Source organism: Sminthopsis crassicaudata, chromosome 5, assembly GCF_048593235.1.
Source record: "Sminthopsis crassicaudata isolate SCR6 chromosome 5, ASM4859323v1, whole genome shotgun sequence".
NCBI classification, from domain to species: Eukaryota; Metazoa; Chordata; class Mammalia; order Dasyuromorphia; family Dasyuridae; genus Sminthopsis; species Sminthopsis crassicaudata.
In genome coordinates, this window is record NC_133621.1 from 288,373,634 (window position 1) to 288,397,871 (window position 24,238).

Below are 24,238 nucleotides of genomic sequence, written 5' to 3' on the forward strand. Positions count from 1 at the left end.
CTGAGGACGGCATTACATGACACGATGGGCCCATAGTCCCCCACCTCTCTGGTGCCCCCAGTCCTCATGGCTGAGGCTCTCTTAGTTTCAGCCATTCAAGCTGGCCCCTCTCAGACTGTCTCTTGCCGGGGAGGGTCGATGGGTTGGGGAGTTTTCTGGGGCTGAATTGTCACTGAGGCCTGGGGGGAATCAGAGGAGAGAAAGCGGAGCCAGAAGGACCAGTTACTTGATTACTGGTCAGATTTCAAGGACATCTCCCTCCTTGCTGAGGTTTTTTTTAAGCTTTTTATTTTCATACCCTATGTATGGATAATTTTTTAACATTGACCCTTGCAAAACTTTGTGTTCCAAATTTCCTCCTTCCTTCCCCCCTACTCTCTTCCCTAGACAGCAAGTAACCGAATATATATTAAACGTGCAGTTCTTCTTACATATTTCCACAATTATCTTGCTGCACGAGAAAAATCTGACCAAAAAGAAAGAAAAAACGAGAAAATAAAATGCAAGCAAACAACAACAAAAAGAGTGAAAATGCTATATTGTAGTCCACACAGAGTTCCCATAGTTCTCTTTGGATGTTCATCATCCTTGCTGGTTTTAAGGGCTATTTTGTGTTATTTCTGCATCATCCTTATGTCCCATATATCTGTCCCTTGGCCCAATGACAAAGAATAAAAGAAAGGAAAAAAAGTGGCCCGCACGTCAGGAATCCGGTTGTCCCACTGTCCTCCTCTGCAAAGCATCAAGGAAGTGTGTGTTCCCGTCTCCTGCGGGGACAATTAGATTGTCACAAGTGCACAGTGTTTAGGTTATTTTCTGGTACATTGCTGCACTGATGTTTGAATATTTTCTTCTGCTCTGTCTGCTTCCCTTTGTATCTATTAACATGGGTATCCCCCTGCTTTTCGGTAGGCTTTGTTTTTCCTACCTAGTCATTATTGATTAATCAGCTTTCTTGGGAATTATACAGGGGAGGGGGTTGAGTGCATCATTGTTTGGATATGTGCTGGGGATCATCTTGTGTGAAAAGAGAACAAGTTAATAAATCTTAAAACAATGCAAAAACAGGTGCTTCTTCCCCCACCCCCCAGTGGCTCCTGTCACAGAGGGGTCGCCCTTTTACATTTATAGCCCTCTTTACACTTTTTAATCAAGTCCCTTAAAGTCCTGACCCGGGCTCCTCATCAAAAGAAGCAGTTGGATGAGGTGGATGCTGAGCTCTGCCCCAGTTGGTGTCCCTGTAATCTCTCCCAGGGAGGGTGTCCCTCAAGTCTTCCTGCCACCCCAAGTTAAGGATTCCTACTATGCCACTCCCTTCTCCTTATTCCCCATTTCTAAAACAGGCAGCAGCCACGTCTGCCTCAGGTTCCCTGGACTGAACCTCTGGGGAAAGAGTCATGCTTCTCTAGCACTGGGGCTCGCTCCTGCTGCTGGCGCTTTTTCTATGACTTTGGGGACGGTCAGCTCCTCGGCTTCCTCACCTTGTGGAACAAGATGGGGCTGGTCTCGGTGCTCGTGGGGCCCCCTCTGGGCTTGACCTGGGCGCCCTGAGCTGGAGGCTGACTGTCAGAGCAGAGAAAGCGCTCCCTCTGGGCCATCCCATCCCAGTTGGAGAGCTGGGCAGGGCTGGCCTTGCCAGGTTTAGGGCGCCTTTCTGTTCATTCCTCACTCAGTCTCTCCCGCAGACCCCGTACGAGACAGAAGAGGACCAGGACCGGCGCAGAGTCAGAACAGCTGCTGGTGTTGGGCCATGTCCTTTCCCAAATCCAGCTCCCACCAAACACAGAGACGGGGCCTCTTTCCCACCTTTGGGCGGCGCTTGTGGTGCTGCCTCATCTTCGGTACGAGACAGGCCTTGGGTGGCTTAGGGAAGGACAGGGCGATGTGGAGGGGTGCTGGTCGGCATCTGGAGGGGGACAATGGGGAGGGGTGCTGGTCTGCTTTGGAGAGAGGGCTTCTCACTGGGAGGGCCCTGCTTCAATGGAACCACAAGTTTCAATCTTTCCCTTCTCAGGAAAAATTTCATTTGAACCAAAATATCTTCTGCATATGGGGACATAGAGACAAAGATAGCATAATCCTTGCCTTCAGAGAGCTTACACTCTATTGATCAAGTGCCACCAGATGAATGGACTGTTTGAAACTGATGTGATTTCTTGTCTCCCTCACCCCTTATGAGCAGACCAATGGAGAGAGAGAAGATAGTGCCTCTGGTCACAAGACTCATAGACTCCTTCTTTGCGGCCATCAGCAACCCAGGGAGCGTTGGTAAAGGTGGGTGCTGTTCCCCTTTGGCCTCTGAACTTCCTCTGTTGGGTGTATCCAAATCTGGGGGGGGGGTGTATCCCCCGGGGAGCTGGGACTTTGGCCCTGCTGCTCGCACAGTGAGTCCTGAAGAGTGGGGCCGCCATGCTGGCTGCATCTGTGTGCCAGTGGTCACCCTTCCAGAATCCCTTAAGCATCCCGCAGGAGTGGGCATCCCCCCGTCCTTGGTATTTGAGTAGGCCAGTGTGACTCAGAGGGATGGCTCGCCAGGTCTGTGCGGTCGTAGGAACTTAGAAAAGCCAAAGGTTGGGCCCTGATGTAAGGCCAGAAGGGGTCTAGTCCCTCTTCCTTCCTAGGAAACAGGCTTCCCAGAGTATGCCAGCCTCTCTGAGCCCACAACAACAGTAGCCACAGTAACTCAGGTTGATAGAGCACTTGATGTCTGTGATCTCTGCTCCCTACAACCACCTGGCAGGGCGCTGCTATTGTGAGAGCTGCCGAGGTTCACCGGAGGTCCCATAGTACGGACAGTCTGAGGCAGGATTCAAATTCAAGTCTCTTAATTCCACTTTCAGTGTTCTGTTCTCCCACCCCAAGCTAAAAAAGAACCCACTCTGCTTCTCTAGCTTTGTCTGGAGCACCCTGCCCCCCTCCTCCCCCACCCCGGACAAAAAAAATAAAGAACCTATATGTCCCTGTGAGGTATGTCAGATTTCTTGACTCTCCTTCCTTCTCTTTTATTCTTGCCATTTAGGTAATTATTTTTTATTTTATTTCAGAACGCAGTTATTAAGACCTACAGTGTATTTAAAAGTATAGAGCTGGGAGTTGGTTTTTTCTCCCAGAAGTTGAAGTTAGCTTTGAGGCTGAATGCTATGTTTGTTCAATTCATGAGTAAGTTTTATTTTCCGCCTCCTCCAGGGGAGTTATTTGTCCTGTGCCAGGCAGTAAATGCTCTGCTAAGTTTAGAAGAGTCTTCTGAAATTCTCCAGTTGGTTCCTGTGGAACGAGTGAAGAAACTGTTGGAGTAAGTAAAATTGTTTTTTGGATCTTTTCAGTGTTAAAATAAAGAACATTCATGAGGCAACAAGAACTTGTTTGTTAAGTGCAGAACAAATATGATCTTATTTTATCTTCATTAATGCTATTAGCTCCATTTTCTGGATGAGGAAACTGAGGCAGTTATTGGATTTGAATTCAGGTTTTCCCAGTTCCGTATCAAGTTCTTTACCCATAGTGCCACTCAATTGCCTCTAGGGAAGGAGTTGGAGAAAAGGAAGGCTCTTTGATGCCCATAGATGTTATCTGGTCTTTTCAATCTTTAAAAGATGATACTGTTTTAAAAAATTAAGTTCTAATTTAATGTCATATTTTTTCCCAATTAATTTCTACAATTTTAACATTGTTCCAAATTTTGAGTTCCAGATTCTCTCCCTTTCTTTCCTCTCCGCCTCCTTGAAAAGGCAAGCAGTTTGACATAAGTTATCTGTTTGTTGTTGTGCAAAAAACATTTCCATGTAAGATGTTAATAGCATTTTAAATGTAGCCTGGACAGGATCGGTCTCTAACCTGGGAATAGCCAGAGGCACATAAAGCAGGCCAGAGCCAGGAGTGCCAGCAAACAAGCAGCAGCTTAATGAAGTGCTTTCAGAGGGGGGAGTCAGTTTATGGGCCTTTGAGGTTCATGAGGAGAGCTCCTCCAGCTGGGGTGAAGGCGCAGTGATGTACATAAATCACAGTGGGAAGGGAGGAGAGGACTATTACCGTGCGGGCACGTCCAGGACCAAAGCGCTTTCCCACCAACCCAGGAGTGCAGGACAATGTGGGCACTCAAGTTCTTAAGTGATTGTTTGAAAAAAAGGGTCATTACTTACTTGGTGGGCACTGCACCGGAGTTCTGTGACAGGAACAGGTTTTGCAGTCTTTGATTCACTTCATTTAATGTGCACAGGAAAGCATTGTCAGAATTTGAGCAATCATTTCTTTTTTTTTTTTTTTTTTTTTTTTTTTTTTTTTACTTTTACAAAAGGATATTTCTATTTTTTAAAATTAATTTTATAATTATAACATTTTTGACAGTACATATGCATAGGCAATTTTTTACAACATTATCCCTTGTACTCCCTTCTGTTCCGAGTTTTTCCCCTCCTTCCCTCCACCCCCTCCCTAGATGGCAGGCATTCCCATACATATTAGATATCTTATAGTATATCCTAGGTACAATATATATGTGCAGAACCGAGTTTTGTTGTTGTTGTTGCTGCTGCTGCTGCTGCTGTTGTTGTTGTTGTTGTTGTTGTTGTTGTTGTAGTTGTAGTTGTTGCAGCAAAGGAGGAATTGGATTCGGAAAGTAAAAATAACCTGGGAAGAAAAACAAAAAATGCAAACAGTTACACTCATTTCCCAGTGTTCCTTTTCTGGGTGTAGCTGATTCTGTCCATCATTGATCAATTGGAATTGGATTAGCTCTTCTCTATGTTGAAGATATTCACTTCCATCAGAATACATCCTCATCCAGTATCATTGTTGAAGTGTATAATGATCTCCTGGTTCTGCTCATTTCACATTGATATAAGTCTGTCCAAGCCTCTCTGTATTCCTCCTGCTGTTGAGCAGTCATTTCAAGCTGCCAGTGAGACTGAATCCCTAAGTCAGATCTGCTGCGAAAATGGTAGCTTTGAAGAATCTAAATTAGCAGCATATCCATTATACATCTCTTATCAATTAATAGATAAGAATGACAATTTCCTGCACAAAGTCCTGCTGTGGAAGAAAACAGACAAAAACAAAACAAAACAGGGGGGATGATTGTATTCATTCCCTTCTCCCCAGAGACTATTTTATGTTTGATCTTTGTATCCTATTACCTTGTATGTGGTGGGGCTTGATAAATACTCCTTGAATTGAGTGGTGAAGTTATGGACCTGGAGTCAGGAAGGAAGGTGTGAGTGAATCCCATCTCCGATCTTGGTGACTCTGTAATTGTGGCCTGTTTCCTCATCTGTCGCTCTGCTGTGAATTCCACTTCCTCCCCCAGATTATTGTCATGAGTTAGGAGATAGTCTCCGAGGTTGTTGGAAATATGTTTGGAGAAAGGGCCCAGGGCCGGCCAGTGTTACAGGTGACCTGGATGGGCTCTGTGACTGCTCTTTGGATTCAGTGGAAGTCTTCTTTTGCGGGGAGGAGGGGGAGGCGCTTCCTCGGGTTCTACTACTGTGTTTGGACTCAGTGTCTCTGCCTGCCTGAGCATCCTTGCCAGAATTGTTTTCCTTGGAGAGTTAGCATGGGCTTATGATTTATTTCCTCAAGAACTAAGTTTGCTTTTCTTGTGCATGAGTTTATTCTTAGGACAAAAGTTACTGGTGCACATCAGGGGATTCTGAGAGGTCTTAAATTAATATGATTGGTTTTTTCCAGTATATTTTTCAAATGCCTTTCATAGTAAGAGATTCAGAAAGTATCCAATGTCTTTTTTTTTTTTTTAAATAATTATACTTTTATATGTGTGTGTGTATGTATGTGTGTGTATACATATATATATATATATGTGTGTGTATATATATATATATATATATATATATATAATTATACATTTAAAAATTTTTTGAATTTCAAATTGTTTCCCTCCAACCTCCTACCCATGGATAAAGCAAGTAATGTGATATCCATTATATGTGTGAAGTCATGCAAAACATTTTCACGTTGCCAGCAATTTTCAAAAAGCAAGAAGAATAAAGTTAAAGAAATATGCTTTGATCTGTATTCTGGCTCCATTTCTTTTTGGAAGTGGACAGTATTTTTCATCATGACTCCTTTGAGGTGGGTTTGGAGCATTGCTGTGTATTGCAGAGTCTAGCTAAGTCTTTTACAGTTGATTATTAAGTCATTCACAGTTGATTATTGCATAATTTTGCAAACTGTGGTATTTAGTTTTGCTCACTTCACTTTGCATCATTTTATATAAGTCTTCTCAAGTGTTTCTGAAAGTATCCTGCTCACCATTTCTTTCCTTCTTATTTATTTATTCATTCATTTATTTATTTATCTATTTATTCATTTATTTTTTTCCCATCAATCCATTCACCCATTTATTTATTTATTTATTTGTTTATTTATTTACAAAGCACATGCATGGGTAATTTTTCCAACACTGACCTTTGTAAGATCTTTTATTCCAAATTTTCCCCTCCTTCCCCTTATCCCCTCCCCTAGATGGCAGGTAGTCCAATACATGTTAAATAGGTTGAAATATATGTTAAATCTGACATATGTACATATCTTGCTGCACAAGAAAAATCAGATCAAGAAGGAAGAAAAAGAAAAATTGAGAAAAACAAAAAATAAGCAGATAACAGAGTGAGAATGCTATATTGTGGTCCACACTCAGTTCCCACAGTCCTCTTTCTGGGTATAGATGGCTCTCTTCATCACTAAACAAGTGGAACTGATTTGAATCATCTCATTGTTGAAAATGGCCATGTCCATCAGAATTGATCATTGTATAGTCTTGTTGCTGTGTATAATGATCTCCTGGTTTCACTCAGCCTCAGTTCCTGTAAGTCTTTCCAGGCCTTTCTGAAATCATCCTGTTGGTCATTTCTTACAGAACAATAATATCTCATAACATTCATATGCCATAATTTATTCAGCCATTCTCCAGCTGATGGGCATCCATTCATTTTCCAGTTTCTGGCCACTATGAAAAGGGCTGCCACAAACATTTTCTGTTCATCATTTCTAAAGCTCAAAATAGTATTCTGTTATAATCACATACCACAACTTGTTCAGCCATTCCTTAGTTGATAGACATTTCCTCAGTTTCCAATTCTTTGCTTCCACAAAAAGAACTTCTGTAAATGTCTTTGTACATAGGACCTTTTTTCCTTTTCTTTGATCTTTTTGGAATACAAATCCAGCAGTGGTATTGCTGGGTCTGAGTCATAGTTTTTTTGCGTATAGATCCAAATTGCTCTCTAGAATGTGCGCTTTCCAGTGCACAACTCCACCAATAGCACATTAGTTCCCCTATTTTTTGTGGGTACACTTTCACTGACACTGTGTGACCTGGCAGAAACAATACTGAGCAGGGAGGGAAGGATGAGGTCTAGGGCTTGTCACTCCTTACTTATGTGACGTGAAACAAGTCTGTAGCTTCTCTAGGTTTTAATTTCTAGGCCTCCTCTGAGTGGAATGGAAGCTCCTCGAGGGCAGGGACCAGTTCCCTTAATAAGTAAATAGTCTGCTTGTTGAAATGAAAAGCAGACTTGAAGGTTTTCCCCAGCTCAATGTTAGGGGGATTCTGGATTTGAGTGTCAAAGGCACACCTTCATAAATTGTTTCTACATTTCGGCCATCATTGGTCATCGTCAGCTGCCATTGGGTGCTCCCAGGGCACGGCTTCATGCTTGTTGGAGAACTGGGTACTGAGGATGGGCTCTTTTTTCAGGACCTTCCCCGAGGAGCCTTCTGTGCTGCTGCTGGCTGACCTCTATTACCAGCGACTGTCCCTCTTCGGCTGTTCGGAACCTCTGGCCGAGGAGACTTTGATGAGCCTGTTTGTCAGTCTGCAAGCAAATATCTCAGCCGGTGTGTCCAAGGTAAGTGCATGCAGTTGCCTTTCCCGGCTTTGGATGTGTGTGGAGAGAGCCTCAGGTCTGAGGGAGCGTCCATTCCTCCAGAAGCTTGGCCCAGGGCTCCTGGGAGAGTTTGCCGCCCTCCCCCAGTTGGTGCCGACTGCACTTGCTGGTGTTTTTGTGGCCCACTCCACGGCAGGATCTTTTTGGTCCTGGGACCCCCGAGGCGGCTGCTGCTGTTGTCTGCATCTAGAACTGAAATGGGGCCAGGGTCCCCAGCTCGTAGGTGGGAGGTTGCTCTGATGCGAGTCTTCTGGCACTCCTGAGGAGGGCCCCATAAGTGGAGGTGTAAAAATGCCTGGTTCCAAGAAGGCCCCACGTGCTCTGCCCCTGCTGCGTGTGAGGCCCCTGCCGTGGCTCAGGTGCTGGGGCTGCAGAGACAGCCCGCTGAGGAGCTGAGAGCAGGGGGGTGTCTTCTGGGATGCTGATAACCCCTGGACCCCCCAGTGAAGGGAGCCTCTCAGTGCTGGCCTGGGCAGTCTTTGGTTTTTCCCCAGACTGACGCTTGAAGACCGGCGTCCAAGGGGCTAGATCCAAATTCCACCTCCAGTCTTGACTCCCTTTTGGACCTTGGGCAAGTGACTCAAGCTCTGTAAGGCCTCAAATGCCAAGCTCAGCCTTTGGGGCAGCAGGAGGGAGCCTTGTAGGTGTGAAGAGGGTGGAGGCTGCAGGTGTTGGGCCCAGCCTGGCAGAAGCCTCTGGGGATGGCAACAACATGGAGTCAGTTGGGGCTAGGACAGGGGCCTGAGTGCCTGGAACAGGAACAGTTTCCCTGGGGGTGACTGAGGTGGCACCTTCCCTGGCTGGCGGCCCCTCCCTGTTGCCTCAGGAAAGCCTATTTCCAGGCCAGCTTAAGGCAGGCGACCCCTGGCCCCTCTTGGGAGGAGGGTCATCTGAGATGGGCTGCAGCCCTCCTCTGCTCCCTTCCAAGGATCTTGGCAGAGCCCAGGAAATGACTCTGGCCACTCCGGGGTTAGATGATCAGTGTGTTTGTCCTTTAAACATCACCTGTGGACGGCTCTCAGGGGTAGTGAAGGGCTTTGGAGCTTGGGAGGCTCTGCCACTTTGTGATGGCTGTGTGACCCTGGCTCAGGCCCCTCACCTCAGTTTGCCTTGGTCTCCTCATCTGTAGAATAGGGCAATGAGATGGAAAGTATTGCAAATTGTATCAGTGATGGAAATGAGTAAACTGAATTAGAGAAGATGTAAGTCTGACTTCTCTTGGAGGGGGGCTGGGAGGAGCCCCTCTGGGCAGTTAGAGCTGCCCTGGGTGGGACCCGGGCTCCCGGGACTTCCAGCCCTGCTGCCCTCCCTCCTTCCTGCTGCTAGGGCTTTTGTCAGCCCTGTGCTGGGGGCATTTCTTGGGCATTAGCTGTGGCCTGGTAGAATCATCCCCTGTGGTGACCTCGGGCTTCAGAGGGAAGTGCTTGGTAAGCAGCCCGGTGCTGCTGGAAGCATCAGGGTCAGGGGGCCGGGCCGAGCTGCGGGGGGTGCTCTTAGCCCACTGGCTTCTGCCTTTGGTGCTGAGCATAAGTGGTAGCTTGTTCACCGCCCCTGCACAAGCCAGGAGAAGGCCCTGCCCCCTTGGGACAGCGGTTCGGCTGCACCCAGAACTCAGGGCAGTGCCCATCTCACGGTTTTTTCTTTGTCTTCCTTTGGATCAGATTCGACTTCTGACGATAAGGATCCTGAACCACTTTAAAGTCCAGCTTCCCGAGGCGATGGAGGTATTGCAGCACCTTCCCCTGGGATTCAGTTGTTCTGTTCCTTTTCTCTACTTGCCGCTTACTCACGGGAGGCTTGGGTTGCCCTGTAATTGTAACAGAGCCCTGGAGTCGGAGGCCCACGTGAGGCCCAAATCTTACCTGTTCACGTGGCCTGTGTTTCCTTTTCTCTCTGAGATGAAGGAGTAGGGTAGGCCAGCTCTAGCTCCCCTGGTGCTAATGGGAATAATGAGGACTGTCCTGTTTCCTTCTTTTTCGAGAATTTAAATTAAAATAATTTTGTTCGAAATACAAAATGTCTGGGAGATCATAATATCACTTTTTCAAGATAATTTAAAATTTTTTTTATTGCCACCTTATTTTTATTAATGTTGCTTTGTAACATTTTAAATAAATTTGTTTTTGCATAGGATGATGGGATAGGGGAACACCAGTCTATCTTCGCTACATTGCTGCAATCTGAACTTGTCCCAGCAACTGTGAACGATTATCGAGAGAAGCTTTTGCATTTGAGAAAACTGAGACATGACTTGATCCAGGCGTCCATCCCTGACGGACCTTTACATGAGGTAAAGGCAGTATCTGTGTAGAGCCCTTCTGTCCTGGGGTAAACTTCCCGCCTGGGGCTTGGAGACTGGCTGGTCTGCAGACATAAGCTGTGACTTCCCGTGTGGGCCTGAATCCCTGCAGCTCGTCCGTCCTCCCAAGTCTTCCCTGCTTCTCTCTCCCTTCCAGTGTTTGGCCCAGGGACGTGGGCCAGCCTCTGTTGGGCCGTCTGTTCTTGCCCTCAACATGTTCCTCCCCCGTAGTGCTTCCCTGTGAGGGGAGCAAGCCCAGCCTCTGCCCACAGAGCGCCAGCTCAGAAGGCTTTCCCGGCTGGGCCGGCCTGGTGTCTGGGGCCCTGCCTGTGGTGGAGTGGGGAGCTCACGTGCATTCTGGCTGCAGGGTGAGAACTGGGGCCCAGAAACTCTGCTCCGTCACGCAGAGCTGTACCCATGCCAGGAAGGTGAATCAGCTCTGGAGGGCAGGCGCGCTCCGGAAAGTCCCACCTCTGTTTTCTTCTTTGGAGCCTTGGCTTGTTCAGCAAATATTTTCATTTTAAGTAAGCCTTTTACTGATATTTATTTTTTATACCAACTACATTTGCCACAGTGATGGCCCTTCCCTTTCTTTGCCTATCAGAAGTCTAGCCCTTCTAATCAAGAATTAAAAATAGTGTAGTAAAACCAACCAGCACGTCCAGAAGTCTGATGCTACCTGAAGTTTGGCACCCTCGGTGCCCGCCGCCTCTGCCAAGAGTCAGTGACGCCATCCTTGGCCCATCAGCGACTTGGCGGCAGTTGGTTTCGGTGGCTTTGTTGGTCTTTCTGTTTGCATCACTAGTAGTATGTGTGGTTTTCCTGGTTCTGCTGCATCTCTTTGCCTTGGTTCGTGTGAGTTCCTGGGCACCTTTGCCCCCTCCTGTGGCCTGGGCAGGTTTCACTGCATCCACATGCCGTGCTGCTCTAACCATTCCCAGTAAGCGGGCACCTGCTTGGTTTCAGGCTTTGCTGCAAGCATGCTGGCAGCACTTTCCCAGGCTCTTCAGTTTCCACACCTCCCCCTTTGCTGGTCGCCCACAGTTTAGATTTTTATATGGAGGGGAGACTACTCCTCCTCCAGCCCTGCAGCCTTTGTATCCTAATGTCATCCTAACGGATTGCAGGTGATGGCACCTTTTAGTGATGTCTGTCGTTGTTTGGTCACATCTAATGCTTCGTGACCACTTTTGGGTTTTCTTGGCAGTGATACCGTAGGGGTTTGCCATTTCCTTCTCCAGCTCATTTTATAGAGGGGGAAACCGAGGTAAACAGGGTGAAGTGACCCTGGGTCTAGTGCCTGCGACTGGATTTGAACTCAGGTCAGACCAGGTGTTCTATCTACTGTACTATTTAGCCCTGTTCCCTTTCCTTTTAAAAAATTTTAATATTTTTTTCCAATTACATTTAAAAACAGTTTTATCTTTCATTTCATACAGTTTTGAGGTCCAAATTCTTTTCTACCCTTCCTTCCCTACCCCCTCATTGAGAAGGCAAGCAATTTGATGAAGATTGTGCATATTCTGTCATGCAAAATGTATTTCCACATTAATGTGTTATGAAAGAAAACATAGTAATCTTCTCCCCTATCTCCCCAAAAGAAAAGAAAAATAAGAGTTTAAAAATAGGCTTCAATTTGCATTCATATACCACCATTTTTTTTCTCTACAGATGGAATAACATTTTTCATCCTTCATAATTTTTCATCCTTCAGAATGGTCTTGGATCTTTGTATTACTGAGAATCTAGCTGCCCCCTTAAACAGAGTCCCTCATTAATTCTTTCTGGAAATCCCTCTATAAGCTGTCTGTGTCTTCTGTCTTTAGCTAACTCTATGCTCTCAATCTCTTTATCTTTGTTTGTTATCTTCATTCTACCTATTCTTCTGTGTGTCTGTCTTTCTGTCTGTCATTCTCTCTGTCATAATGGTCAGAGAGCTAGAGTCAAAGGTGGACAGGCTTGGTCCGAGCTTGCTCAGTGTGCCCAGCTGTCAGTTCTCCAGCAGCTGCCGGTCTCTCTTGGGAGGGTTCTCAAGGCTCGGGTCCCACCTTTTGCCCTTCCCTGCCCCCTCCTCAAACAAGCCTTAGTTACATTTGGGATTCTGAACTGTGAGAGAGCACGATGTGAACTGATGGAGTGTCTCTTTCCTCAGGGGATATTGAAACCCTGTTCTTCCTCATATGCTCTTTTTCCTCCTAAGAGAAAAGGCAGCATGTTAACTGGAACACTTAATTTTTTAAATTGTTGGTGATGAAATTCAGCAGGTGATGAAATTCAGCATTATCAAAACATAACATTTGAGAATAAGAGAAACCTGGAAATTTAAACATTTAATTTAATTTTCTGGACTTTTGTTTACTTTCATGTCCACTTAGACCTCCCTTCTGTTTGCCCCCAGGTCCCGCTCCGTTATCTGCTCAGCATGCTGTATATTAACTTCAGCGTTCTCTGGGATCCCGTTATTGAACTCATCACGTAAGTGTGGGACACGTGGGAGAATGATTAGAGGGGAGTGGCTGTGACTGGGGATGGGGGTAGCCGTTCCTTGGCGAGATGGTCAGTGCTGAAGGGGTGAGAGCGGAGACTGTGGGCCTTCCAGAGGAGAAGCAGCTGTGGCTTTGGCTTGCTGTTATGGCCTGAGGGAAGGAACTCTGGTCTTGGTCAGACACACTGTGGGGGGCTGCTTCTGACGGCAGGGGGTAGAAAGTGCTGGCGTGGACGTAGAAAGCACTTGGCAAATGTTGTCTTGTCCCAATAATCCCCAGAGGTGGGGACCATTACTGTCTACATTTTACAGATGAGAAAACTGAGGCAGAATTCAAACTCATTTCTTCCTCTGAGCTCAGTCCTCCATCCTCTAGATTCAAAGCATGGCAGACCAGAAGTCAGTCAGGGCAACTCTGATTTTGTTGGGAGATGAGGATTGTGCCAGAAATCTCAAGATCCCGAAGCCAAGGTTTCTCTCCAGGGCTATCTGACCACAACAACTCCCCGTTCTGGAAAAGTCTTTTTGTTTGCTAAAGAGCCTCTTTCAAAAACATTGCCGGGGCAGCTAGGTGGCGCAGTGGATAGAGCACCAGCCCTGAAGTCAGGAGGACCCGAGTTCAAATCTGGTCTCAGACACTTAACACTTCCTAGCTGTGTGACCCTGGGCAAGTCACTTAACCCCAGTCTCAGAGAAAAAAAGAAAGAATGAGGACTTTAACAAAAATTCATAGGATGCCACATTTTGAATAATGCATTTTTTAAAGAGGGGATTTTAATTGTGCACAGAATCAAATTACATAAATTTAGTATTTACTGGAAAGTATTGCTTAAACACTTAGGCCATGATCAAAACTCCTTTGGTAGCTTTTAAATCAAAATAAAACAAAGCATGAAGATTTTGAGACAGTTATAGGACATCTCATTTTCTGCTTCCAAGTGCCAGATGTTCTTTTAACTTAACTGGCTTTTGGCCTATTGATGGAAGGTGACTTCTTTCCTATTCTTGTATTTGAAGGGCTTGCTTCTTAGGAACAGGGGATGTTGACATCAGTTGTGTTATGGGTCAGGGGTAACTAAGGCTGGGCCGCTGGTAATTTGAGTCCAAAACTGGAACAAAAGAATGCAATTGTGACCCACTCAAAACCCAAGGATAGTTGGTGAGAACCTGGAAGGGATGCTGCTGCTGAATGAACGTCCCAGTGGTGGTGTAGACTTTAGAGCTGAGCTTTAGTTCCAAGAACCAATCAAATCTTGGGGTCAGCTTTAACACCTTTTTTAAGGAATATCTTGGCAATGAGGGGCAGATGGTTAGGCCTCTTGCACAGACCAGGAAGCATGATAGATATAGATATAGATATATAGATACTTTTATATCTATCTATCTGTGTGTGTGTGTGTGTGTGTATATATATATATATATATATATATATATATATATACATATATATATATATATATATATATATATATATATACATATATATATATATATATATATATATATATATATATATAAAATTTTTTTTTTAAACATAGATTGTATATATTTGAACGTAGGAAAGAAATCCCCATCAAGGTTAAAGCTGTTAGGTTCCTATTTTAGGAGATATCTAATTACTTTTTTCTCTTCTGGATGCAGGACAACTTCCCTCTCCCCATTGTTTGCCAAATCTTAATCCTATTTTGTAATTCTAGGATTCCATTTCTTGCAACAGGCTTCTTAAACTCCTCTTTTGAACCCTGTCTAAACTTATTATTCTGTTTCTTAGTTCTTATGCCAACGAAATGGAAAACAAAATGTTCTGGAAAGTCTACTATGAACATTTAGAGAAAGCTGCTACACGTGCTGGTACGTATGTAATGTTATTTTGGGTTGTTGCTTAAAGTGTTTAGTCTTCATGCTCATTTACTCATGAAGTTAGGTAATATTTTGCATTCTTTTTAGCAGCTCTTGCTCACTTTTTTTGAAATGTTTTTTTCACTATTTTAGAAGTTAATTCATGATCACAAAAAACCCAAGTAGGATTTTGGAATCATCAATTTACTGTTGAAAGGGACTTCAGACATAACCTAGTCCATTCTCATTTTATAAATGAAAAAGATTGCAAGGTTGCTTTCTTAAGTGACATACGGAGGTAATGAGTATCAGCCTGGATTTGAATTCTGATCCTTGGGCCCAAACGCAAGACTCTTTACACTGCACTATGCTTTTATATATCACGTGATTGCTTCTTATACTACTAAAATCTTTCAGAATTGTGTTTTCTTAAGTTTTATTGGCGTCTTTTTTTCTTTTTGCTCCACAAGCCTATTGTATTGCATCCTTTCCTAATTAGAACCTTTGTTTTAACAAAGCTAACACTAAAGTAAAACCCACCAGCACAGATGACTATATAAGGCCTATAATTGTTTGCAGTATGTGGGTAAATTCTTCTCAGCCCCTAATCTAAAGCAGGAAAAGTTCTTTCATTATCTTTTCTTTAGAGGAGCTATTGGTTATGATTGTTACTCTGAGTTCAGCTTCCTCTTTGCAGTGTTATTTTTCCATTGATGTTATTGAAGTAATCATGTGTATTATTATCTTCTTGTGTTTTTGTTTTGTGTCACCTGGTTCAAATTTCAGTTGTCTTTCCAAGTTAGCTATAAAATAGTTAAATTGTTAATTTAATATTAACAAATTAAATTGAATAGTGATATTCAGTTATAGCTATATATTTCAGCACAAAAGTGCCAGGCAATGGAATTTGAATTCTGCTCCAAAGACAGTATTTGTAGGGAGCCAATGCAAATTCTGATTAAAGGAAAGAACAATCCAGATTTATGCATGATAAAAGACTATTTTGGGCAGCTCTAGGAGAGAAAGCATGAAGAGAGGGAGAGAAGAACCTTGGGAAAGTGGGGGACTGTATCATAGGAAGGAAGTTCTAATATCTTAATAGGTAGTGATGAGAACTTAGGATCATGGCAGTGGGAACAGAGGAGAGAAGAAATGAGCAATATGGGAGAAGACTTTGTATCATTTGTATAGTGCAGAATTATTTGTATTTTATGTTTTCACATCACCTACATTTTATTTTGTAGCCTAACTCCAGTTGCTCTTATAATAAAGACTAAAAAAGAAGGTGAAAGAATTCAGCAAAACTAGCATAAAAGTGTGCATTTTAGGCAGTGTTCTACATCCATGGTCCCCTAATTCTTCAACAAAGCACCAGGATGTACTTTCTTCCATCTATTCTTTTGCTCATTCTTTAGGCTCTAAAATGTTGTTACTCTTTTTTGCCATTGTTTTGAAATTGTTATATCTGTTTCTGTTGTTTGGTCATTGGTTATTTTGTTTTTCTGATTCTGTTTCCTTCACTCATCATCTGTTTTTATGCATCTTTCCACAATTCTCTGTAGTTATATTTCTTTACAGTACAGAAATTATTCTTTCCATTCATGTACTATAATTTTTTTTGCTGCCCTCTAATTAGTAGACAACTATTTTGTTACTAATAGAAGTACTGCTGTAAATACTTTGCTGTATGTTTTGTTGTTGAACCCCTGGTGATAGTGGCTTAGCAGGGGAATTTCCTGGTCAAAGAGTGTGGCCATTTTTGGTTATCCTCTTAGCAGGATTCTGAATCAAAAAGTGGACCTGTTTACAGCTCTACCAACAATGCACTGGTGTGCCTGTCTTTCCACGACCTCTCCAACATTTGGTATTCCTACGTTCTGTCATGATTACCAATTGGCAGGACTTGAGATCCAACCTCAGTGGTTCAGATTTATTTTTTTTCTTACTGCTAATGATTTGGGGCATTTTTTCATGTCATTGTTAGCAGTTTGTAATTTTTTTGAAACCTGTTTATATCCTTTGACTATTTAGTGCTGGGGAATGGCTTTTGGTCTTTGTTTGTGTGAAGTTGGGTTGGTTTGAGTGTAACAGCACTCCCTGTTCTGTGAGAGGTCTCCGTGGTCTAGGGGCCATAGGCTGGATTCACATTCTGTCTCTGACCCATCTCAACCATGTGACTCTGGTAATGTCACTGAATCTGTCAGTGCCCTAGGCAGCTTTCTGAGATACTTAAGTTGCCAAACAGTTGCTAAAGGTTGGTAAAGGGAGCTCTTCATATGGAATTCTCTCTACCAATGAAATTACAGGTCAGGTCCAAAAAGATAAAAGAAATATTAATCAGGTGAAAAATGGGCCCTGCAGCTTAAGCTGTCATATTGTGGTTAGTCCAAATATTTGTCCTATTAGTATTTTATTACTTTAAAAGGAAAAGAGACATCATAGTGATGGTTCTTGGGACCACTGTGCATTTTCTTTTTCTCCTACAGAGAAGGAACTACAGAATGACTTCAGAGATAAACGTCTCCGCACTAAAGCTGTTGAGAAGCCTGAGATGGGAGATGTGGGCACCCTTTATCATGAACAGCTGGAACAAAGAACCGATTGTCGGGAAAGACTGGACCACACCAACTTTCGCTTTTTGCTCTGGAAGGCCCTGGCAAAATTCCCAGAAAGAGTTGAGCCCCGGTCCCGGGAACTCTCCCCTCTTTTCCTGAGATTTATTAGGTAAGGAATTCTCCTCCTGGGATCTGTTTTCTAAGGGAGAGATGAAATTTATGAATATTAATGAACTCACTGGAGATAGCTCTTGTAAACCAGAGTGTCAGGTATTTCACCAACTATGTTCCCAAGTGCCTCAGAGCCAGATGAAAATGTAATTGGGGAGCTATTTAACAAAATAAATACAAACCTGTTAGGTTCTTACTAAGTGCACTTAGAACGGCACTCTAGAAGGAAGAAGGGTCGAATCTGGGATTGAATTGAGACAAGAGATCCCAGAGAAGGACTACAATTGAGAGACAATAGGACCACTCTAACTAAGCCTTCATGCACGCTTCCTTGTGGGATCCTTTTTTTTTAATGATACAGTTTCCACCATTTCTCTTTGAGCTTGACAGCACTGTGTAATAACCTCTGCCTTCCTGCAATGGGAAATCCACCTGGGGAGTGATGTCCACTCCTTTCTAGGATCTTCTTGTTAGAGGACCTGTGCCAGTGGGATCTTGAGCTCAGCCTTTGTCCTTGAGCCTCAGTTTCCTTAGGTATAAAAAAGGAGGAGGTTGGACTCGGTGGCCTTCCCGGAAGAGTTCCTTGTGAACTCTGCTGTGTCCTGGGCTTGCTGTTTGAGAATCAGCCCCCAAACAGCATGAGGCTGAAATTCTGCGCCTTAACCCAAAAGCTGGGGTGTGGTGCCCGGTGACTGGTGACTGGTGAGGCCTAGGGCAAGGCCCGGTCACTTGTGTCGCCTCATTTGCCATGTCCCTAATAGCCATCCTCTGTCCAGGATGAGAAGAAGCCTCTTCTCTCTGGGGACCCTCAATCAGAATGAGCCCCCACCTCCAACTTTACTGCCAGGGAAGCCTTTCTCCCCACCACAGGCAGGGGCCCTCCTGCCTCCTTGTTCTTTTTTTCACTCCTCACAGCTCTTTGTGGCCCCCACAAAAAGCAGGCTTGCTTAAGTGTGTCTCTGATACTGGTTCCAAGTAGTAGTTGGTAGAGACTCTGATTGGCCTTTACAATGTCATCCTCAGGAGAGGAGTTCAGGCTTCCAGATAGCTTCTAAAGTCCTTTATTACTTTTCATGGTCCTGGTAGCTGGTGATTAAACTAAATTTATCTGGGACCTAATTATCTTTGGGTCTATAAAACTTTTCTGGCTCTTCCCAGAATAGTCTGCGCTGTAGGAAAAAGAGAGTGTCTTCAAGAGACAAAATGCTGGTGCTAGAAAGGATTCCTGAGACTGTTGAGGTCAGTCAGTGGCTCCCTGACTTCCCTGGTCTTTGGAAGGCGGCATAGGCCCTTTGGATTGGGATCAGAGTCTCTATGTTTTGTCTTTGCTTTCTGCAGCTGACTAGACTGAGGCCCCAAGTAGGCTGGTGACTTGTTCCATGTTGCAGAGCTAGCACGTGGCAGGATCAGGACTTTGACCCCAAATCCAGGGCTCTTTGCTCTGTGCTATATCTTGGATGGCGCTCTTGGCTTTATGTCATAGTGAAATCTGCCTGGGCAGCTTCCACCAGGGGCTTGCAGCCTTTACCTCTACGACCAATCAAATTCGGTAGAATTACGAGGTATCGTCTTGGGGATCTGTATGTTGGGTGATTTGCCTCCTAGGATGAATTCATTCAGCATTAAGTGCTTGCTATGTGCATGGCACTGCTGGGTGCAGAGATACACTATAAAAACTGAGCATGCCCTGCCTCAGCAGGCTTCCATTTTACTGAAGAAATGGACCACTTATACTCCTAAGTAAAGCAAAAGGAATAATGAGCAAGACAAGGGTAATGTTCTGTCTCAAATGTGATGTTTTCTGCTGAGGTTTTCTTGGGGTCTCTGGGAGCAGCCTTCGTTTCAGTTCAGTAACCACCCCAAGTGCAGGCAGGTGTTAAAGTCTAAATCCTTTATTGCCTCCTTCAAAGTCTTGTCTCCTTCACTTGGGGCTTGGCTAGTTTTCTGGGGGCCTTCCAGAGTCTTAGTTTCAGTGGAGAAGCAAAGGAGGAGAGCCTGCCGCAAAGGTGGTGTGAGATGGGATGAATCTCTGAGTCCAAGGGCTTGTGCTCCATCCTTCGCCTCCAGCCTTCTGTCCGCTTGTCTCTGAATCTTTCTGGCTGGGGCTTATATGCTGTACACTGAGTCCAAACCAATCATTATATCACTGGGAAACCATTATTTATTGTAGGATTAAATCAATGCTAAACTAGATTTAACCATTGTCTCCTCAATTCCACTCAGTACCTTGTTTCAAGTTTTGGCCCATAACATCTCCTTGTAGGATTAAATCAATCCTACTGAACCGTGCTAAATTAGATAACTATTATCTCCATCTATTCCACTGACTTAGGACCTTGTAAGCATCCTTTGTTTCAAGTTCAGAGTTCTGGCCCATAACAGACAAGCACATCAACTGTTGGGAGCATCAGGGAAGGCTGCCTGCAAAATAACAATAATAGTAACCATTGTTTACATAAACACTTCAAAGTTTGCAAAACCTTTTGCAAATACTGCCTGATCTTTACAGCTCTAGAAAGGAGGTGCTGTTATTATTCCCATTCTATAGATGAGGAAATTGGAGCAAACAGAGGTTCAGCTGGCTGTGAGGCTGGATTTGAACTCAGACCTTCCCAGCTCCGGTTCTAGTGCACCATAATGCTCCCTCACTCTCATGGAGTGGAGACTTCTCTAGGGAAGAGCCCTGGATTGTTTGGTTACCCACAGTCTGTTGGGTGAAGCAGCCATGAGGACCGCTGGGCTCAGTCCCCAACACCAGGCAGGGAGAAGAAGCTGAGGCCCTGCAGGCCCCTGCCCGGTGCTCCCCCTCAAAGTTACCCTCCCCCCGAAGTCTTCCTGTGCGCTGGAGGCCTCCACCCAAAGATGATGAATTAGCACCGCACTGGGTTAGCTGGAAGGGGTCTGCCAAGGCCAGCTTGGGCAAGAAGAAGGTATGGAAGGAGCCTGGCCCCTCCAGGGCTCCCAAGTCATGTGCGCTCATGCTAGAGACCTTGGACAAGGGTGACTCCTCTGAGCCCTGCTCCCGAGGTGGCCCTTCCCCAGTAGCTTTCATCGTTAGTGCTTTTCTTATCCTTCCATCCTTTGCTTCTCTGTTATCATTGTGCCTAAGAAGACTTAGGATATTCCTTCCTCCAGATGACTTGTCTGTCTTCCCCACCCAGAGAGAGACCCAGGGCCATATCCCTCTTCTACTTCAGCATCTCCCACTGCTTCAGCCAGCCCCTCAAGGCACGCACAGCAAGCAGGCAGCTGAGATGTTGGAGGGACCTTCCAGCCTGTCTGGGTCCCAAGAGACCCAGGATGCATGTATTGGACGCAACTCTGTTTTTAGTGTGGCCCCCTTCGACACTGCAGTTTTCTCGTGCTGCCCTTGCCTCCCATCCCTGGGACGGTCGGCTCTCCAGGGGAAATGCCGTTTTACAAACTTTTTTGTCTTTTGTTCTTTCTCCCTTGTTCCATAGCAATGAGTATTATCCAGCAGACCATCAAGTGGCCCCAACTCAGGATCTCCTGAAGAAAGGGGGTGCAGCCTCTGAAGAGGAAAAAGAGGAGGAGGCTGCTAACGAGGGAGCTGCAGATGGAGAGGAGCTGCCTGATGAGACTGTGGTGCTGGGCTTCCAGAAGAAGAAGACCAGGAGAGCTGCAGCCAAGTAAGTTCTCTGGGAGCCACCTCGTCAGCCCCTCTTTGGGGACCCTTGTCTTGAGGTCCTTACCGCCGAGGGAGGCAGAGATGTAGCCAGGGTTTCGTGGGGCCTCCCTGGCCCATTTTAGTTGCTTCCCATGAGACTTTTACAGTGACCAATTGCTTATAAATTTGTTTCTGAGCCATTCAAACCATTGAAGATCAAAATGATGGTGATAGCCTGCATTTATATAGCACTTTTAGGTTTGCAAAGACCTTTCTTTGTTTAGCTTTTTGGATCTTCAAAACCCATTTACAAAGAAGGAAACCAAGACTGAGAAAGGTGAAGGAAATTGTCCCTGGTGACACAGCTATTAAGTATCTGAGGAAGGATTTGAATTCAGATCTTCTGACTCCAGGTCTCATATTGCCCATGGAATCACCTAAGCTACCTTGAAGAGTAATTCATGTAGAAGATTTAAAGGAAATTATTAACTGGCCATTTAAATATTTTTTTAAAGCATTTTTTTCTTAGTTACATGTAAGCAAAAGTTTGTCCCTCCCTATGGCTCTCCCTTCCTTTTTCTCTGAGAAGGCAAGCATCTTGATATAGATTATACATGTACAATCATGCAAAACATATCCATGCTTGCCATATGGCAGAAGAAAATACAGGTCAAAACATAGTGAAGTAAGAAAATCTGCTTCAATTTGCTGTCAGGCTCCCTCAGTTCTTTCTCCGGAAGTGGATAGCATTTTTCATGAGTCCTTCAGAATTATCTTGGATTGTTGTATTGCTGAGAGAAGCCAAGTGATTCCCAGTTGATCATCATGTTATGTTGCAGTTACCATGTACAGTAGTCTCCTGATTCTACTCCCCTCACTCTGCATCAATAAAAGTCATTTTAAAACCTTTAAGTACCCATTTTACTGATGACCTGTTGAAGAAAATGCACCAAACAATTTTTAAGAGTAACAATTGTCTTTTCACACTGGAAGAGAAATTTGTATTAGAGAATTTCAAATTAAGGATTTTGATGCAAGGGAGGCGAGGGTAATAGGATTTTAAAAAGTCTTAGAAATTATAGCTCACTCAGGAGAAATAAACCTTGCCAGCAGCTGAGTAGAAAAGCAGGCTGTGGCTTCACCACAAGGGGTGGGACATGAGCTGGGGGGAGTTCTGGCCTCATCACGGGGTTCCGGCCTCACCATGGGGGGCTCCAGCCTCACCACAGGGGGTGGGACACAACAGCTGAGGGGGGGTGCGTTTCAGAACTATGTTGGAAGACTTGCTCATATGTGAGCTCAGGAGGTTTGGAGGCGCTGTCAGAAAATCACAGTGTGAGATTCTGAGGAAGTGGTGTGTGTTGTTTTTTCCAACCTTTTTCCTTCTTATTTTTTTTAGGCAGTTAATTGCTCACCTGCAGGTTTTCTCTAAATTTTCAAATCCTCGGTCCTTATATCTGGAGTCACAGCTCTATGAACTATATCTGCAGGTAAGTGAGACAAGGGATTGGCTTTCATAGAGGTCTAGATTAGCAGTAGGAAGAGAGAATCCAGAGTTCACTGAGGAAGCTGGAGGCCCAGAGTCCCAGCTATAGGGAACCGGACGGATCTGAAGCAGGGCCTTCCCGACTCCAGGCCCCAGGGCTGGTGCCCCTTCCTCTCATCTTTGTGAGCCCTTACCTCCTATTATCTAAAAGTAAGCTGGGAAGCAGAATTCTTAAAGATAATGAATATAGTGCCTTCTGTGCTTGACATTAGGATTATAAAACCAGGGACTGGAAAGAGACCTCCAAGGTCACCTCATTCAGCTTCTTGTCCACTGTATGAATTTTCTCTGGAAAATCTTCGATAAATGCTTATCCTTCCGCAGGATAGAAATGTGAGTCAAGTATTAAAACAGTAATATTGGCTGGATTAACATGGCACTTTGAGGTTTGAGCGTGAGCACCTTCAGAGACCGGGGGCTCTCCCTCACAAGACAGGCAGTCCCTTCTATTCCCAGAGGTAGCTAATGTTCGGCCATTCATCACAATGAGCTGCTCTCCTTCCTGCTGTCCTGTTACTGATAATTTTCCCACTGCGGTCCAAAGAGAATAAACCTGATTGGCCCTTCTGTCACCTAATAGGCCCTTCGATGATTGAAGAGCTTTTTTGTATTCATGAAATTCATTTAGTTCTTTTTTTAAAGCATAACCACAATCTCTTATATTTACGGACCCCGCAGTTTATGTGGCCATTCATTGCTCCAGGGCCATTGACTCATTCAGCTCTGCTATACAAAGTGATACTGCTATAACTATTTTGTGTCCATGGGCCCTTTTTGTCATTGTCTCAATATTTCAGCTCTGTCATCTGCCTTGTTCCCTTTGTAACTTCTCTGTGAGTGCCTTTTATGCACTTTCATTGACATCATAAAGATGTCGAGCAGAGCTGGGATGAAGACAGAGCTCATGTACCCTGTTGGACCCATTCCCTTTGGCTGATACCGATCCATTTCTCGGTGTCTTGGTTACACTTTTATCACCAGTTAATCCCTGTAGCCTTCCTGAGGCAGCTCAGTGAGTATAGTACTGGACCTGGAGCCAGGAAGGTGGAGTTCACATGCGGCCTCACTGTGGGGCCCTGGGCCAACCCCTTCGCTTTTCTTAGACTCAGTTTCCTCCCTAGATCATGGGGAGCATCAAATGAGGTGATAATCGTTAAGTCCCATACAAGTCTGCTGCTGTTCTAATTTGACTCACGTTGCCATGTTGTATTTCTATGGATGTTTAAAGCCTTTGTGGAGATTTGCTTAAATCCACATAGGATAAGTCTGGATTCATTAGTCTAGTTGTCATGAATCTGACATGGCTTGTTCTTAGCCTATCCTTGCTCCTAGTGATCAGATCATACTTTCTTAGGATCCTTAAAACTACTCATATAATAATCCACTGGATTCATTTAATCAAATTATTGACCACTGGAATCATAAAAACTATTTTAATCTCCCTGAGATTATGTTCTGAAAAATGAAATTTGCTGACTCTAACATCTAGTGATGAATTAATATGCAGAGCAGAATTTGTACTTTGATGTGATGACTGATCATAAGAATGGACCATAGATGAAGATATGGACAATTTATCTTTTTCTAGTTAGAGATGACTTTTTTGGAGGAGGTGAAATTTCTAGAATTGTTTATAAGGAGTTTGGTGAATAGAGTTAGACAAGGAATTGTAGTTTAGGGTATGGTTTCCAAGCTCTTTCAAAAGTAACATATCAGAAGGCTTATTTAATATCAACAGAGGAATAAGTGTTGGGATGCTTCCCTACATCTCCAAAGGAAATGTGTTTTTCTATTTAGATCTTAATAAGTTGGAT

At 44.4% G+C, this 24,238-nt stretch overlaps 1 protein-coding gene across 1 annotated transcript in view; it reads left to right on the forward strand.

Annotated features, from left to right (window-relative positions):
- UTP20 (UTP20 small subunit processome component) overlaps positions 1–24,238 on the forward strand; it is a 92,673-nt gene that overhangs the window by 15,770 nt on the left and 52,665 nt on the right. The window contains exons 13-23 of the mRNA XM_074271367.1: positions 1,686–1,841; positions 2,183–2,274; positions 3,187–3,292; positions 7,712–7,862; positions 9,563–9,625; positions 10,033–10,191; positions 12,599–12,675; positions 14,457–14,536; positions 17,011–17,248; positions 20,712–20,900; positions 22,278–22,368. Of these exons, the coding sequence (XP_074127468.1) occupies positions 1,686–1,841; positions 2,183–2,274; positions 3,187–3,292; positions 7,712–7,862; positions 9,563–9,625; positions 10,033–10,191; positions 12,599–12,675; positions 14,457–14,536; positions 17,011–17,248; positions 20,712–20,900; positions 22,278–22,368 (1,402 nt within the window). The remainder of the gene's footprint in view (positions 1–1,685; positions 1,842–2,182; positions 2,275–3,186; positions 3,293–7,711; positions 7,863–9,562; positions 9,626–10,032; positions 10,192–12,598; positions 12,676–14,456; positions 14,537–17,010; positions 17,249–20,711; positions 20,901–22,277; positions 22,369–24,238) is intronic.